This window comes from Plecotus auritus (assembly GCF_963455305.1).
Source record: "Plecotus auritus genome assembly, chromosome: 7".
NCBI lineage: Eukaryota > Metazoa > Chordata > Mammalia > Chiroptera > Vespertilionidae > Plecotus > Plecotus auritus.
This window is the reverse complement of record NC_137774.1, coordinates 116,715,353-116,731,885: the sequence shown is the minus strand read 5'-3', so window position 1 is coordinate 116,731,885 and position 16,533 is coordinate 116,715,353. Positions and strand designations below refer to the sequence as shown.

Sequence of the window (16,533 nt, the reverse complement as noted above, 5' to 3'; positions counted from 1 at the left end):
AAAAGACTTGTAATTATTCATATTAGTTTTAACTACCATTGCCAATAACTAAACAAACCAAGATAGGCAGTTTTTTACATTAGTATAGCTGTTACTGAATTACCATAAACATCATTATTATTCATTGCTCCTATTTACTGAGCACTAACCAAACCAAACACTAGGTACAGCCTAGTGTACAATCTCCCACAAGGTAGCAGTTTTTATCATCATCATGATATAGTTGCATAAACTTGTCCAGGGTCACATACCAGTAATACTATTATACAGTGCTGAAGCAAAAATGTAAGCTCAGTTTTGTCTGCCCTTAATATCCCTGCTCTACTACTGCATACTTTCACTGGCTAATTTGTGCATTTCTTAAGAAAATAGAATTTCCTCATTTTGTTCTTTCCACAAACCACATTTTAACCAACCTTTCTGAGGAAGCTACAAAAAGCATTGCTTAATCTTTACCTCCCACATACATTACATCTGGTTAGATACAACTATGCCTATGATCCACTTGAATGCCTTGTCAAAGCATTCCCTTTTGTTCTATAAATTAAGATAAATAAGGCCTTGGCTAGTGTGGCTCAATTGGTTGGGCATCGTCCCAGGAGGTTGCCAGTTTCATTCCAGTCAAGGGCATATGCCTGGGTTGCAGGCTCCATCTCTGGTCTGGGGGGTGAGGAGGAGAGAGAGTGTAGAAGGCAGCCGATTGATGTTGTACCATTGATGTTTCTCTCTGTCTTTCCCTCTCCCTTCTTCTCTCTCTAAAAATCAATAAACTATTCTAAAATAATAAATAAATAAATAATCCTGACATTTCACACCACCTTAGAAGTACAGTAGATACACAGTGAAATCACTATTTTAATAATTAAGACAAAAACCAAAAGCTACTATTTCTGAATATTCTTCTCATTTTAGCTTCCTGTTCACACTGTAAAATTTTCAAATCCTAATTCTTACCTCAAAAAAGTTCATTTATGCTAAAATAAATTTTGCCTCTGATAACACAATTCTTCCCAAATTCAGTGGCCAAAAGAAGATAAAATGCCCCATTAAACTTTAAGCCAAGTTTATGGAAAATGTGAACAGAAAATGGCAATCCGCTTTTATCTGTGATTACCTACTCTTAATGCCTTCTGTGGAAGCAAAAGTCATCAGATTTCTAATATGCCTCCACTGAAGGGATCCAGTCATTCATTAATTTATTTGACAACTCAACACGCATTTCCTGAGCACCTACTATCTCTCACATGCTGTTCTAAGTGCTAGCCATAAGGACATTTCTAAATTCAACAAGAGCTTTCAAAATCGCATACAGTACTTAGATTCACAAAATTCATTCACTTTTACAGTGATGCAATATAGACACCTCTTTAACTTTTTCCCCAAAACTCATTGAACCATAGCACACATTTTTAACATACTCTTAATACCTTCAGAAACTATGCTTTGCAGATCATACTTTAGGAAATACGAAGACAGAGTTTCTTGGTCAAGGCCATGGATTTTGAAAATGTCTATCTTTCTACAAACTATAACTGTGAACAGAATTGAGACTGTGCTAACTTCTCATTGACACATGTTTTTCTACTTATTTATTTCTGTGAATTTCCTCTATTTCAGAAGTTTGGTCATTTGAATTTCAACAAAAGTAACTACATTAAAGTACCTAGTATTTCATGATGGTTGTGAAACTCCTACGTTAAAGGAAGATATAAAGCAACTAGAGGCCCAGTACATAAATTCGTGCACCGGTAGGGTCCCTTGGCCTGGCCTACGGGATAGGGCTGAAACCAGCTCTCCGACATCCCCCGAGGGGTCCCAGATTGTGAGAGGGCACAGGCCAGTTTGAGGCACCCCCACCAGTGCATGATCAGGGCTGGGAAGGGACGCAGGAAGTTGGCGAGCTGGGGAGAGACCACGGGAGGGCTCCAGGGCGTGTCTGTCCCCTCCAGATCAGCTGCACCCCCACAGCAAGCTAACCTACTGGTCAGAGCGTCTGCCCCCTGGTGGTCAGTGCACATCATAGCAACTGGTCGACCAGTCACTGTCTACCCCCTGGTGGTTAGTGCACATCATAGCAACTGGTCAATCGGTCAACTGCCTGCCCCCTGGTGGTGAGTGCACATCATAGCGAGCAGTTGAGCAGCCTTAGCATATCATTAGCATATTACACTTTGATTGGTTAAACAGCCGACTGGACGACCGAAAACTTAGCATATTAGGCTTTTATTATATAGGATAATCCTGAAATGAAAAGAATCTTTATGCCCACAGTTGAAACTTTTTAATTAAACACTAAAAATAATTAAACACTAAACTGGACAAGTGTTTCCAAAAATGGACTAATATGATAACCTTGGTAATTTTTTTAAAATATAAATTCCTGAGTTCTCCTCCAGACTTACTAAATAAGGATCTCCAAAGGACATTATTAAGTAAGGGTAACAACCATACAGAGTAATTCATATTATCTAGGAATTTTGGTGAAGACTAAAGTGCTTCTGATATTAAAAATTGTGGTATTTTATATGGAGCAAATCTAGCTCTTTTATTCTGTATTAACTTTAAAAATATTTCTGAATGATTTGTTTTATTACAAAATTATATCTTCTAAACTAAGAAATCACCTCAATTCACTTCAATTATATGGACCCTGAGAACATTATCTACTAAGAAGGGTTCCTGGTGGCTTAACTGGACTTAAATTTTAAAAAACAACAAAACAAAAACAGAGCCTGGAAGCCATTTCTAAAGAGGGGCCTCGCACACAAACTGTACTTCAGGGATAAACCTGCACTACACTGCCTTTCTACACTGTACATATTTCTGCAATCTGAACCAACCTTTGAGGAGTTCCTGGAATCCTGTTTCAACCAATAGGACTAAGGCTTCTCCATCCAATCGAAGCTGCATAGCTATATCCCTATCAACATCTTCACTGACCAATCAGAGCCGCTCTATTCTGACCTATCAGGACAGTGCCTTTTGAACCAATCAAACTGGGAGGATTTGGAGACCTCATTTCCATGATGATGGACCAATCAGGGACCAGAGGTGGGACTTCTGTCTATATAAGCCAATGTGAGCCCACTTTCCCTTCCATTGAAGACTGTGTTTCCCCAGATGGAGCTTAAGCACCAAAGGCATTGTCTCCTCAGAGCAGAGCAGAGCAGCTCAGACAGAACTGCCCAGCTAAAGAAAGCCCTGGCCACAGGGCTGCCTCACAGTCCTGCTGTATCACAAGTGAGCTGTTGCACAACCATGCTATATCACCACCATGCTGTAACATGTTCCTTCTTCACTGTACCTCAGACTGGGGATTTCTGTTGGTGCCAATGGCCATCACTGAAGTTACAATAAACTTAAATCATAAGAAAAATAAAAGTTATTTTCATAAGGAAGAAGTAATATCAAGAACAGGCCAAGCAAATTTAAGGCATCCTATATTATATTAGTGCTTGAAAAACTAAGATTCTCAGCACTATGTCTGTACCAATCTAGGCAAGTATTCCATACTTAAAAAAAGGCCTTAAGAGTACAAGATAAAAGACAAAACAGTAACTAAAAATTAAGTACAATGTTGAGTTCTGCTCTAATCATTTCCCTAGTTTAGCTTTATTAAGTAGTCACCTTGCATAACCAAAGTCCTTTGTTGCAAAATTATCCCTAAAATATCAATCTACATTAGAAATTCAGTGCTAAAGCAAAAAAGTGTTGAGATCTACCTTTTTTTAAGAGAAGAGGATGGAAAAAAGAAACAAGAAAAGAATGCAATTTAAGAAATGTTATCCAAATGTTGGTCAATAAAGAAAAAGAGCTTTACTGGATTTAGTAATTATTCTCTTTAATTCCTAAGTATATACTAATGACTAATGATACCCTGCCCAAAGTCTCAGAGAAAAGATTATTTTGCTTAACAAGATTAAATTAACACTCATCCAAAAGGAATTAAGCAGTGCTTGGATAAAAAGAAAATGTAATATGATAAAGATTGAATTATTACATTTTTTAAAATATTTAAGTTTTATTAAAATATGTTGCATTATGTTAATGTTACCTTAAAATACATCAAAAGTGTCAAAAGGATTTACTTGAAAATGTTTTCAAACACCATTTTATTTTTCAGGTTAACATATGGAAAAATTAGCTCTTAGAAGCATTTATATCTCTTAATTTTAATTCTTCCCCTTTTTTGTATACAACAGAAATCATCAAAACTTACCTTTAATACATGTTTTTATCTCCCTTCAAAGTAAGATAATCACTTCTCACCCTTATAGCTCCATAAAAGCACCCCTTAAAAAACACTTTCCCACCCTGGCTCGTGTGGCTCAGTTGGTTAGTGTCTCCCCATCCACCAAAATCCCCAGGGTTTGATGGTCAGGGTACATACCTAGATTGCAGGTGCAATTCAGGCCTGTGCAGGAGGTAAGCAATCAATGTTTCACTCTCACATCAATGTTTTACCTCTCTCTTCTCCCCTCTCCCTTCCCATGTCTAGAATCAATAAAAAGCATGTCCTTGGGTGACAATTAAATAAATAAAATACTTTCCAAAAGTACTTAAATTTATTTTTTTACAAAATAGAAAATTCAAACTGCTTCCAAACACACTTTTCTACCTTTTGCTAAGTCCGAACCTCCTTTTGTGTTCTCACACCTGTGGAAATGTTAATGAGTATCATACTTCACATTTTGTTTTCTTCTACTTCCCTTACTGTTAAAGATTTCAAAGGTGTCTTCTACTTACCAACTATATTACATTACTTTAATCTCTTCTTAGAGAAATTATATCATCCAAACTGAGGCCTGACTTTGTTTTATCTCAGATTCAAAAACAACAGCCACAAAAAAAGCACACAGGGAATATGTTAATTCTTTCAATAACTGTTTCAAATTAGGTTACATGTATGATCCTATCTAATAAAAGAGTAATATGCAAATTGACTGTCACTCCAACACACAAGATGGTTGCCCCCATGTGGACACAAGATGGCCGCCACAAGATGGCCTGCAGGGGAGGGCAGTTGGGAGGGACCAGGCCTGCAAGGGAGGGCAGTTGTGGGTGATCAGGCCTGCAGGGGAGGGCAGTTGGGAGGGACCAGGCCTGCAAGGGAGGGCAGTTGTGGGTGATCAGGCCTGCAGGGGAGGGCAGTTGGGAGGGACCAGGCCTGCAAGGGAGGGCAGTTGTGGGTGATCAGGCCTGCAGGGGAGGGCAGTTGGGAGGGACCAGGCCTGCAAGGGAGGGCAGTTGTGGGTGATCAGGCCTGCAGGGGAGGGCAGTTGGGAGGGACCAGGCCTGCAAGGGAGGGCAGTTGTGGGTGATCAGGCCTGCAGGGGAGGGCAGTTAGGGGTGACCAGGCCTGCAAGGGAGGGCAGTTGTGGGTGATCAGGCCTGCAGGGGAGGGTAGTTAGGGGCAATCAGGCTGGCAGGGGAGTGGTTAGAGGGTGATCAGGCTGGCAGGCAGAAGCAGTTAGGGGCAATCAAGAAGGCAGGCAGGCGAGCAGTTGGGAGCCAGCAGTCCTGGATTGTGAGTGGGATGTCCGACTGCCCGTTTAGTCCCGATCCTATTGGTATGTATGTGCAGGTGTTGACACTGTAACAGATACCGAACTCAGGAGTGGTCCCAGATTGGAGAGGGTCCAGGCTGGGCTGAGGGACACCCGCCCCACCCCCACCCACCCCCGTTCACGAATTTTGTGCACCGGGCCTCTAGTTTAATTAATAAAATAATTTCTTACTGTTATGCTCTTTAGGCTATTTATGTTATGTTACCAAAGAAGATGCACATTCCCTGGCTTCTAATTTATCCACAGGACGTTTCCAACTAATTTGTTTCCTTTTCCCACATCAATCCTCAGTTTTCTTCTGCATTGAATAATTCAGATTTTGGTGATAGGATTCCATATTTGCAAAAGTAGATTAATTCACTTGAGCAGACAATTATGTTTTAAAGGAAGCACAGACCAGCCCTGGCCAGGTGGCTCAGGTGATTGGAGCATCATCTGTACACCAGAAGGCTGCAGGACTGATCCAGGTCGAGGCACACATGGGAGGCAACCCCTTGATGTGTTTCTCTCTTTCTGTCTCTCTCTTGTGTCTGTCTATCTCTGCCTCTGTCTCTCTCTCAACTTCCTCTCTCTAAAATCAATAAAAGCATATCCCAGGGTGAAGATTTAAAAAATAACAATAAAGTACAGACCATTATAACTGGCTATTTGTAACTGGGGGAGAAATGGCTTAAATCATAAAAATATCTAAATTACTCGATATAGTTAAAAAAACCTACTACGAATAATAACAATTTAGAAAACATTTAACAAAGCATAAAAACTAGTATTAGTTTTAGCTGTTATTGACCATCTGTGAAATTACTTTTAAGTCACTTCACCTCTTGTCCTAAGGTTCTACATTGCAAAAAAAGGGATTTCTGATTTCCAACATTTCTTATGTTCTAAATGTCTGAGTTCCTTTAAATATATAATGCAACTTCAGTCCTGAGTTCGGTATCTGTTACAGTGTCAACACCTGCACATACACACCAACACATACCATAATAATATTTCCATTAAAGAAATTTTTAAGGAAAAAATAATGTAAAAATTCAAAATAGCAGCTGGGCATTTTCAAATTGACTATGGGAGAGTAGCTGCTATATTCCTTCCTAAAAGTCAGTGTGACATTATCTATGAAAAATTAGAATGAGGAAGCCCTTCAAACCCAGTATTTGCACTTCTAGGAATAAAGACTAAAGAATGACTTGCACATTTACATAAACATATGTGTTCACAGATATATATTACAACACCAGATATACAATATGCTGTTCTACATAGTGTTCCACATTCTAGCAAAGGGCCCCAGTTGGTCAAGGCAAATATCGAAGAGTCAATCTTCATTCCTCCTTCACAATCAATCCACTAGAAAGTCCGATCTCTTTTTCCTTTAGAATACATTGAAAATCAGTCACTCCTCTAGATCTCTTCTGCTACCAACCCAGTCCCAACCACCTGTGTCTCACCTTGACTACTGTAAAATCCGCCCGAGTGATTTCTTCCCACTTAATCTTACCCTTCAGAACCACAGAAGCCAAAATGATCATTTTAAATAAGACCACGCACTTCCCTGTGTAAAACTCTCTCTCTCACACTTTCCATTGCACTTAAAGGAAAACCCATGCCTCCACCTGCCTCTCCAAGCTCATCTCACGCCACATTCTCCATTGTTTTGATCATGCTAGGCCAGTGGTTGGCAAACTCATTAGTCAACAGAGCCGCACTTTGCCGACCACTGTGCGAGGCAAAACTGACAGTCATCAAACCTGCCATGCTCTTTCCTGCTACAGGGCCCTTGATCGCGTTTTTCCCCATCCTGGAAAGCATCTTTTTTTTTTTTTTTAATATATTTTTATTGATTGCAGAGAGGAAGGGAGAGAGAGAGAGAAACATCAATGATGAGAGAGAATCATTGATTGGCTGCCACCTGCACACCCCACACTGAAGATTGAGTCTGCAACCCGCGCATGTGCCCTGACCGTGAATCAAACCATGACCTCCTGGTTCATAGGTTGATGCTCAACCACTGAGCCACGTCAGCCAGCCTGGTAAGCTTCTTTCAAGGCTGGTTCCTCATTTTCAGTTATTATCAAAATAGCCTTCCCTTTGCCACATATTTTTCCTTTTGTACACTACTACTTCGTACTATCTGTTGCATTCATATACTCACCTCCATCTTTACCTTGTTTACTTATTTAATTTTCTATTTCTTCACACTAGTACATAATATCCAGATGGCATCAACTATTTCACTGCTATTTTCCCAGCAACATATAGTTCATACCAATATTTATTACATGGATGGCAGACTAACATAAGGACAACCTGAGTTATTGCTTTCATTTGCCACAGATAAGCTATTATTTAAATTAAGAGTCTTAGAGTAAAAATTTTACAGACAGGCCAATACCTTTATCTAACCTACTTCAGCTAAAATAAGAAAAAAATATCAGTAAGAATTTGGTGAAAATTTACACAATATACAATAATGTACTAAGTTTATGATCTGGCTTCGGCAATCTTCTTGGCTTCATCTCTGGCCCATACCAAAACTTGTGACCATTTCCCTGTGGGAAATATAAATTATCCAGATTGGCTGCAACTCTGGATGCACGTGGCAAGAAATGAAGCTAAGAAGATTGCTGAGGACAGATCAGGCTTTTGTACTGGAATAGGTGATTATGGTTTAGAGCGTAAGAGGTTTGTCATCAAAATTTGTGTACTATATGAACAAGTAGGGCAACTGATCAACTACAAGAGTGAGAGATTAGATTCAGTACAAAGGTTACCTCCTACATGCTATAAACATTGTAATATTTTTACCATCATAGAATCAGTATCGTTTCTTGTGTGACAGACTAAAATTTAGATTTTCCCTTACTGTTAAAGATTTCAAAGGTGTCACACTAAAGCCTGTAACACCCTGTTTCACCCAGAGAAATTATGTTGGCTTTATGAAATCTTGTCCAATCTTAGATAATGCACTAGACTCTGCAGAACCCCTTTGAGCCTCGGCGCCGCCCCAGGCCGGGGAGGGACTGTTAGACATTGGCTCCAGGGCATGTCCAGTCCAGTCCATCTAGCCCAGTCCCGCCCTGCCGGCCACCTTCTAATTAATTTCCCTTCAATGTACACAAATCCGTGCACTGGGCCTCTAGTCATTCCATAATTGGGAATTTGGTCTTAGGAAATGTTAACATTTTAATATTAATTTTTAATATTAATTCTCACAAACTTAACAATCTTAACTTTTAAAAAATAATGCCTATATTGCAGCAGCCCCCAATTCTCCTTTCTTTTTACTCTAAGCCTTTTCTTCACTTACCCAAGGCCCAGCTTCTGATTTGGTAGCCCTCTGATTTTATTCTATGTTACTATTAAGATGCCAGGAAGGATAATAGAAATGCTAACATCTACTTTCACTAGTACATTCCTCTTGTAATACCATAATCGTTTTTCCATTAAAAGTTATTCTTTCAGAGAAAAAAAAGAAAAACAAATAATCAAATTTCTTTTTTAAGACCCTGAATAACACTTTTTCAACTAACTTGAACAACACATTACATAACTCCTGAAGTTCTGTGCCTCAGGGGACTCTTTTTTTGTGTGTGGAAGTATTTGTTACCAACTTTATTTGCAGGTGAATAGTACATTGATAAAACATATTTTGTACAATCAAGTCTGCACTGCCCCACACACTGTGGGGCTAAGGAAGACATAGTCCCTCCAACAGCTAGAAACAGTCCCAGATAATGAGTTTATGAAAAACACTTTCTCTTCCTCCTCCAGGAACTCTTAAATCCTTCAGTTCTTAGGAGAAGCTTAAGTTCTAGAAATTTCACCTCTTTTTATCTCAAATCAGGAATAAACAAGTCTGAGTACAGAGCTGTAAGCACAGCAAATAAAACGCAAAGGGAAAAACTATAGATCTTAGAACTCCAGTGAGGTCACAACCTCAAAGAAAAATATGTCATCGTTTTTTGAGGACTGTGTATATTATGGGGAATGAGTATCAGAGGACTAAAAGTTTGGAACCACTGAAGTGATTTCTGATGCACAATCTGTCTCTGTAATCTACTTCACACAATTCCCATCACAACAAAGCAGTGAGCAATGGATGAGACCTTACCCTACTTACCTGTACAAGTGAGTTGCAATATATAGTTAATGGCCAAGTTTCACACTACTTCTTAAAGTAAAACAAACAAAAACACAACAGAAACTTACCTTCAAAAGGGGACCCCAACTGGTATTTTCCACTAAAAAATTTTGGCAATGAAAATACAAGTGCTCCCAGTCCTATCATGAAAGATGCAAACGCAAGCCATCTTGGTTTGTGTCCTCTTTCGCCAACATATGAAACAAATAATGACAACAAACAGAATGCAATATCATAGCTTGATGATATCAGGCCGGTCAGGGAACTCTTCATTTCATAGCGCTTCTCAATAGTGGAAATACTAATATTTACTAGGCCATTTACCACAACACCTAAAAGAGGAAAAAAAATTATGGCATTATTACAACTTTACCATATAGATTATGATTACTAGCACAATGTACTAAAGTTTGGTTGTTTGTTATTTTTGATATTTTTAAATGTACCAATTTTAAAAGACTCAAGGTTTCAAAGGTAGGAAACTCTAAACATACTTGCTTACAAAATCAGTTTGCTCTTAAATTGTACACTTGGGAATTTTCAGGTGTTAAATAAAATTGATGCTTACCACATCCTAAATTGTAGCTAACTTCATTTTTCTTTAAATGACAATCAAAAAGTCAGACTGGTAAAGTCTCATGAGGCCAGTTTGCCAGTTTCCAATTGTACCATACTTTCACCGCCCTAACTTAGAAGAGTACTAAAAGTACAGCTGATTCCAGAGGTCATCTGAGCAATGCTCAAACACTTCCCAAGTTATTCAGTCCTTAAACATATTTATATATAACAAGTGACTTAAGTCTTTGAAAGTTGAAATTGAGCTCTCAAGCCTCTTTTTCTTTCTAACGCTCTTGAAGATATTAAAGTTAAAGGTCCTGGAGCAAAGGTAAACATAAATTGCCCTAGCCAGTTTGGCTCACTGGATAGAGCATGAGCCTGTGGACTGAAGGGCCCCAGTTCAATTCGGGTCAAGGGCACATGCACAGGTTGTGGGCTCCATTCCCCAGCAGGGGGCATGCAGGAGGCAGACGATCAATGATTCTCATTATTGATGTTTCTATCTCTCCCTCTCCCTTCCTCTCTGAATTCAATAAAAATACTTTTTAAAGTAAAAATAAATTAAGAGCATTATTTCAACCACTGGAATTCTAAATCATAGGTAAAGTAAAATAAAAATAAAAAACACCTTACACTTCATCTGTTTATTATAACTATGATGGAGGCATATAATGTAAAGAAGTAAAAGCTAAAAATCCAATTTTGATTGATGACAAAAATATCCTGTCCAAATATTGATTAAATTTAGTTTATACATTACTATAAATTGGAAAGAAAAGGCATCTGACCAAATTACAAAGTGTTTAATTAGTTACCCCTTTTACTTAAGAGAATATCATGAATTGTTTTCATTTATTTATTAATAGAAAAAGTATACAGAAGTCATAATATTTGTAATTGTTTTATTAATTTCTTTATTGATTAAGGTATCACATATTTGTCCTCATCCCCCCATTCCCATCCCAAACCCCTCCCCATGTATGCCCCCACCCCCCTGTTGTCCATGACCACTGGTTAGGCTTATATGCATGCATACAAGTCCTTTGGTTGATCTCTCCCCCTTACCCCCATCCTCCCCTACGTTCCCTCTGAGGTTTGACAGTCTGATCGATGCTTCCCTGTCTCCAGGTCTGTTTTTGTTCATCAGTTTATGTTGTTCATTATTTCTCCTAGATGAGTGAGATCATGTGATACTAGAAGCTGTGGCTAGGTTCTGCCTTTTTTCTCAACACTACTTTTCTGATGGCAAGGCAGCACCTTCTGAATGGGAAATCATGTGGCCGCTCAGAATGTGTACCTCACTGAATGCACACCTGCTTAATGGTGATGCCTTGTGTGTGGGATCTGGTTCCCTGTGCACTTGTGAACGCCCAGAAGTTAGGCAGATCAGTGTCTCTAGTCGTACCCAGTTTAAAAGTCCCTGACATGATTTGACCATTTCTTCCTCAAATAAATGTACTGGTGGTGATTTGGGGAAAAAATAAAAAATATATATATATATATTTGTAATTTTTTTAAATTTTTCTTTATCAAGAAAATTGATAACAAGTTTCTAAAAGTTCTAATATACTTATACGTCAGTTTAAGTCTATAAATAAATTACAATTACTAAAATGTCAATGTAAAATAAAATATCTAAAGTACCTAGGAATGATATATTAACTGGTATAAGGAGATAAGAATATGAAAATTTCCTCATCTAAAAATCAGCTTCCCAACATATTTGCCATACTGATTAAAAGTCAGTCATTTGAACTCATTGCCTTTATGTCAAAACTTTTCTGAAAAAGTTCATTTGTGAACTCTTATGGAAGTACTAGAGGCCTGGTGCACAAAATTCGTGCACTGGAGGGAGTGTACCTCAGCCCAGCCTGCACCCTCTCCAATCTGGGACCTCTTGGGAGATGTCCTACTGCCGGCTTAGGCCCAATCCCACAGGCCTGGATCTCTCACAATCCAGGACTGCTGGTTCCTAACCGCTTGTCTGCCTGCCAGCCTGATTACCCCCTAACTGATCCCCTGCTGGCCCAATCGCCCCCAACTGCCCTCCCCTGCTGGCCTGGTCACCCCCAACTGCCCTCCCCTGCTGGCCTGGTCACCCCCAACTGCCCTCCCCTGCTGGCCTGGTTGCTCCCAACTGCCCTCCCCTGCTGGCCTGGTCATCCCAGTGGAAGCCGTGCTGAGCAGCAGCCAGGACCCACCCCCCGGCGGGGCTGAGGGAACTCCGGGGAAGCCATGCGGAGCAGCAGCCGGGACACTCCCCACCCCCCAGCAGGGCTGCGGGAACTGTGGTGGCAGGCACGCGGAGCAGTTGGCCCCGCCCCTGTTGTGCACACCACCATCTTGTGAGTGTTATGGTGTGAGGGTTAATTTGCATATTACCTCTTTATTATATAGGATGGCACTTTAAGCCTATGAATCTGAATGTGAATTTTATGCTACAGAAGTTCCAAGAACTCTACTTTAAAAAAAATAATAATTCTATGAAATACTGCATATTATGCTTGAAGTTAGGAAGTACGTTAGGAAATTAGGTTCTAAGAGAAATCCTGTTTATCTCTGAGAAATGTTGGGTTAAGTAAACTCACTTGATAAGTTTTGGGGTTCTCCTGCAATTAAACATGTATTCATATACAATGGAAATGGTCTTCTCAAGGATCATGTTTGAGAGACATGGTAATAAAGCGGGGACCTCTGGGTAGATGTAGCTGCAGGCTAAACACGTTTTAAGAGTGACAATTATATTTTATAATAATTTTTAAAATGTTATATTAAATGTAAAATTATGTCATCTGGAATAATATAGAAATTTTAGAATACCTTTTAAGAGAAAACACAAGAATTTTTTTACTTATGTCCAACTGTTATAGAATAAGAAGCTAGGAAAATTCCAGAACAAGCACAACAGGGAAACTAAGATAGCTACACAGCAGTTTGCAGCCACATAGTAAATCCTACCTTCCCTAAACCAAGGATACTTAAGACTAAATGGTTTATAGCTTAAATCAACCTACTCAGGGAGACGGATAACAGAAATCCAATTAGTGCTTTTTGCCAACCACACCCAAGGACAGAGAAATTAAGAGAATAAATCTCATTTCGGTACATTAGCATTAAGCTGATGAATATTCTATTGATTCTCCCCTAAGACCTCCCCTAAATGCCCATCCTTTAAAACCCCTGAAAAGGAAGGTCTTCTCATGGATCTCACCCATGCCATTCCCTTCCCCCTGTCCTTTCCCTACAGGCACTTATTGCCTAAACTTTAAGGGACCCAAAAAGACTTGCAACTAGGGGAGCAATGACAGCAGCAGCTCATCCTGGCTAACCCCCACAACTTGTCTCCAAGGCCACCTTTTCTCTGATTTCCCAGTGAAACAGAAATTTTGGGGGGTGAAAAAGACAGGTTTTAGGAAATTTTAGAAACTAAAAGGACCATAGAAGAAGCACAGGGCTGCAGAGTAGCAGAAGGTGTATCTCCATAGAATAGGGGAGCTGAAAAGCTGCAACAGGTGTATTTCCATAGAATGAGGAAGCTGGGAACACCAAAAGGTCTCTATTTACAAAATAAAGAGAAGGAAGCCCTTCACCCAGAAGAAGAAGAAAGCCCAAAGGGAATAGGAAAACAATAAGGAAGGAGCCCAGGACTTACTATAGTAACCAGTCCAAGGGAATAGTGACCAATCAGAGGGGATATCAAAGCACCAAGATCTGCAGCCTTTATAAGCCATAGGGAAAAGGAACTCAGTGGGACCCTTTCCCCCTCCCCATGTGGGAGTCTGTACTTGTTCTCCAATAAATCTCCACCTTTGCTATACCACCTTCTGACCCTGGATTCATTCTTTGACTTCGGCGGACAAAGAATCCGGGTTCCAGTCCAAAAATTCTGCTTCACCAGTGAGCCAAAGCAGCCCAGCTGAGGCTCTCCTGCTGCTTCTTATATGCCCTTGTTTCACTGATCTAAGTATATTTTTGCTGTGGTCAATAAATTCTTGCTTGCTTTTCTACACTTTGTCTCTTGATTGAAATCTTTCCTTTAAGGAGACAAAAACCGCCCTGGCTGGTGTGTTGAGTGGTTAGAGCATTGGCCTTCGCACTGAAAGATCTCAGGTTCATTCCCAGTCAAGGGCACATACCTGGGTTGCCGGCGTGTGCAGGAGGCAACCAATCCATGTGTCTCTCTCACATAGATGTTTCTCTCTCTCTCCCTCTCCCTCCCTCCTTCCCTTCCACTCTCTCTAAAAAAATCAATGGAAAAAATATCCTCAAGTGAGGATTCACATACACACACACACACACACACACACACACACACACACACACACACACACGACAAGAGCGGAGGTCTCCTAGGCTTGCTAACACAACTTTTTTTAACTCTCCAATCCTTTGGCACTGAGATGCTTCGCAATCACAGGTTTTGGACAACTGAGATCAAGAAATTGACTAGGATGAAGATATTGAGAGAAGGTGAACTTTGGTGGGGGCAAGAAAGGTGGAAAGGGAAATAGCTCTAACATAAAACTACCTTTAGTAGAAGAGCTGAAGTTAGTACCACTTACAATCAACAAATACTTAGCACCTAACTTGTGCAAAGCAAGGGACATTTTGTTCCTTTGAAACAGGGGAGCAAATATGTTTATATTTATTCTTCTGTTCATCTCAGAAAAGAGAATTTCCAACCCCTCCGCCAAAGTTTCTTAGAAGACACTTCTTCAGATCCGTCCTTGCTTGCCTCCTTACACAGTATTTTAAAAAATATGTACATATCGTTAAATTAACCTTCAGCATGTCCTTTAACATGCTCCACCTTAATGTCTACCTGCCCTCACTGTGTCAAGTTAGTGTTGGTGTCATTTCCCATTTCTCTCATCCCCTGCATTAGACCACAGCTTGTACCTTCCCTTTGCTCCCTTTCAGGGAGCCGCTCTCCTCCACCCGAAGACTCACTCCTCCAAACCAACCTTAGACGGCAAACTCCTGAGGGTATAAGCCTGGACTTTACCAGCAACTCCCAAGGGAAGGTAAGAGAAACCCTTGAACAAAACGGAGGCTGCATCACAGACTGTTTGAAGGATCTCACCCTCAACAACGCCTGAAACCTTTGCTAATTGGACTACACTTGCGCCTTCATACAACTCGGACTACATATAGCCACAAAATATTAAAACTTAATATCCAACCTATACTATACATACTCAACAAGCTTCTCCTTTGAGAACCAGCCTACCCTCACCTGCAAATTTCTTAATTAATCCGTTCCAGAAACTGTAAAAAACAAAATCCCTTCAATTGGAGGTTTAGCAAAATGCATACTTTTGTCAGGTAGAACGAATCCCCCGGGGGAACCCCGCCCCACAGGATGGCTCCGATCTTTTCAATCTTCCCTGGAGGGATCGAATCTGCTAAACTGAGGTAAGGACACCAAAGAGCAAACGCTGTGTGCCAAGTTTTAAACAATCTTAGCGATAACGGAGAAGCTAAAATGTGGAAGTCTGAGCCTAGCTGGTTAATGTGGGTGGGAGCTCCTACATGACCGCGGCCAGGGCCGCCTCGCGGGGCACGTGGACCAAGCTCCCGCCCTCGCCGCCCGCACCCCGCCCGCACCCCTGGTCCCGCGCCCGGCGCACGCCCTCTCCAGCGGGCGCCAGACCTTACCTTGCGTGAGGGCCAAGAGGCAGTAGTGAATCAGGAACCCCTGGGGCGTGTTGCAGAGCTGGAGGCACTGGGGTCTGAAGTTGCCCCACCCGCAGGGCCCCTCAAACTCCGACCGCGACTCTAGCCCGGACCGCGCTCGGGAGTCCGGGGCAGTGGCCGCCGGCAGAGGGGGCTCCCGGGACTTCGGATGCTTCGGAGGCTCGGGTGGCCGCGAATTCTCCGCCTGGGTATTGGCGGGCGAGGTAGAGACCTCGACGTGAGAGGGCGATGCAGAGACACGGCGCGGGATGTCTGGGCTGGAGCTGAGGAAAGCCGGGTTCTCAATGCCGCCGCCGCGCTTCATGGTCCCGATGGGTTCTCCCGGCTTCAGTGTGTCTGAGCTGAAAAAAAAACACCACCAGGTCCCGCTCTGGCTCCGCCCCTGGGCAGGTGGCAGCGCCCTCGTGCGGGGAGATCCCGCCTCCCGGTCTTCCTCTCCGGCCCTCGCCGCGCAGCCGCCGGGCCCCTCCTCCGGCGCTCGCCTCCTTCTGGCCGAGGAGGTGGCGCCCCGCCGAGTCTCACCTGCGGCCACCGGGACCTACCGGATGCGGGGCGTGGGCGTGCCGG

The 16,533-nt window shown here is 41.5% G+C and overlaps 1 protein-coding gene across 1 annotated transcript in view; it reads right to left on the bottom strand.

Annotated features, from left to right (window-relative positions):
• SLCO4C1 (solute carrier organic anion transporter family member 4C1) overlaps positions 1-16,294 on the bottom strand; it is a 62,409-nt gene extending 46,115 nt beyond the window's left edge. The window contains exons 1-2 of the mRNA XM_080678747.1: positions 15,928-16,294; positions 9,780-10,043 (exon numbers count right to left, since the gene is read on the bottom strand). Coding sequence (XP_080534873.1) covers positions 9,780-10,043; positions 15,928-16,270 — 607 coding nt within the window. The 5' untranslated portion in view covers positions 16,271-16,294. The remainder of the gene's footprint in view (positions 1-9,779; positions 10,044-15,927) is intronic.
• Positions 16,295-16,533: the final 239 nt, after the last annotated feature.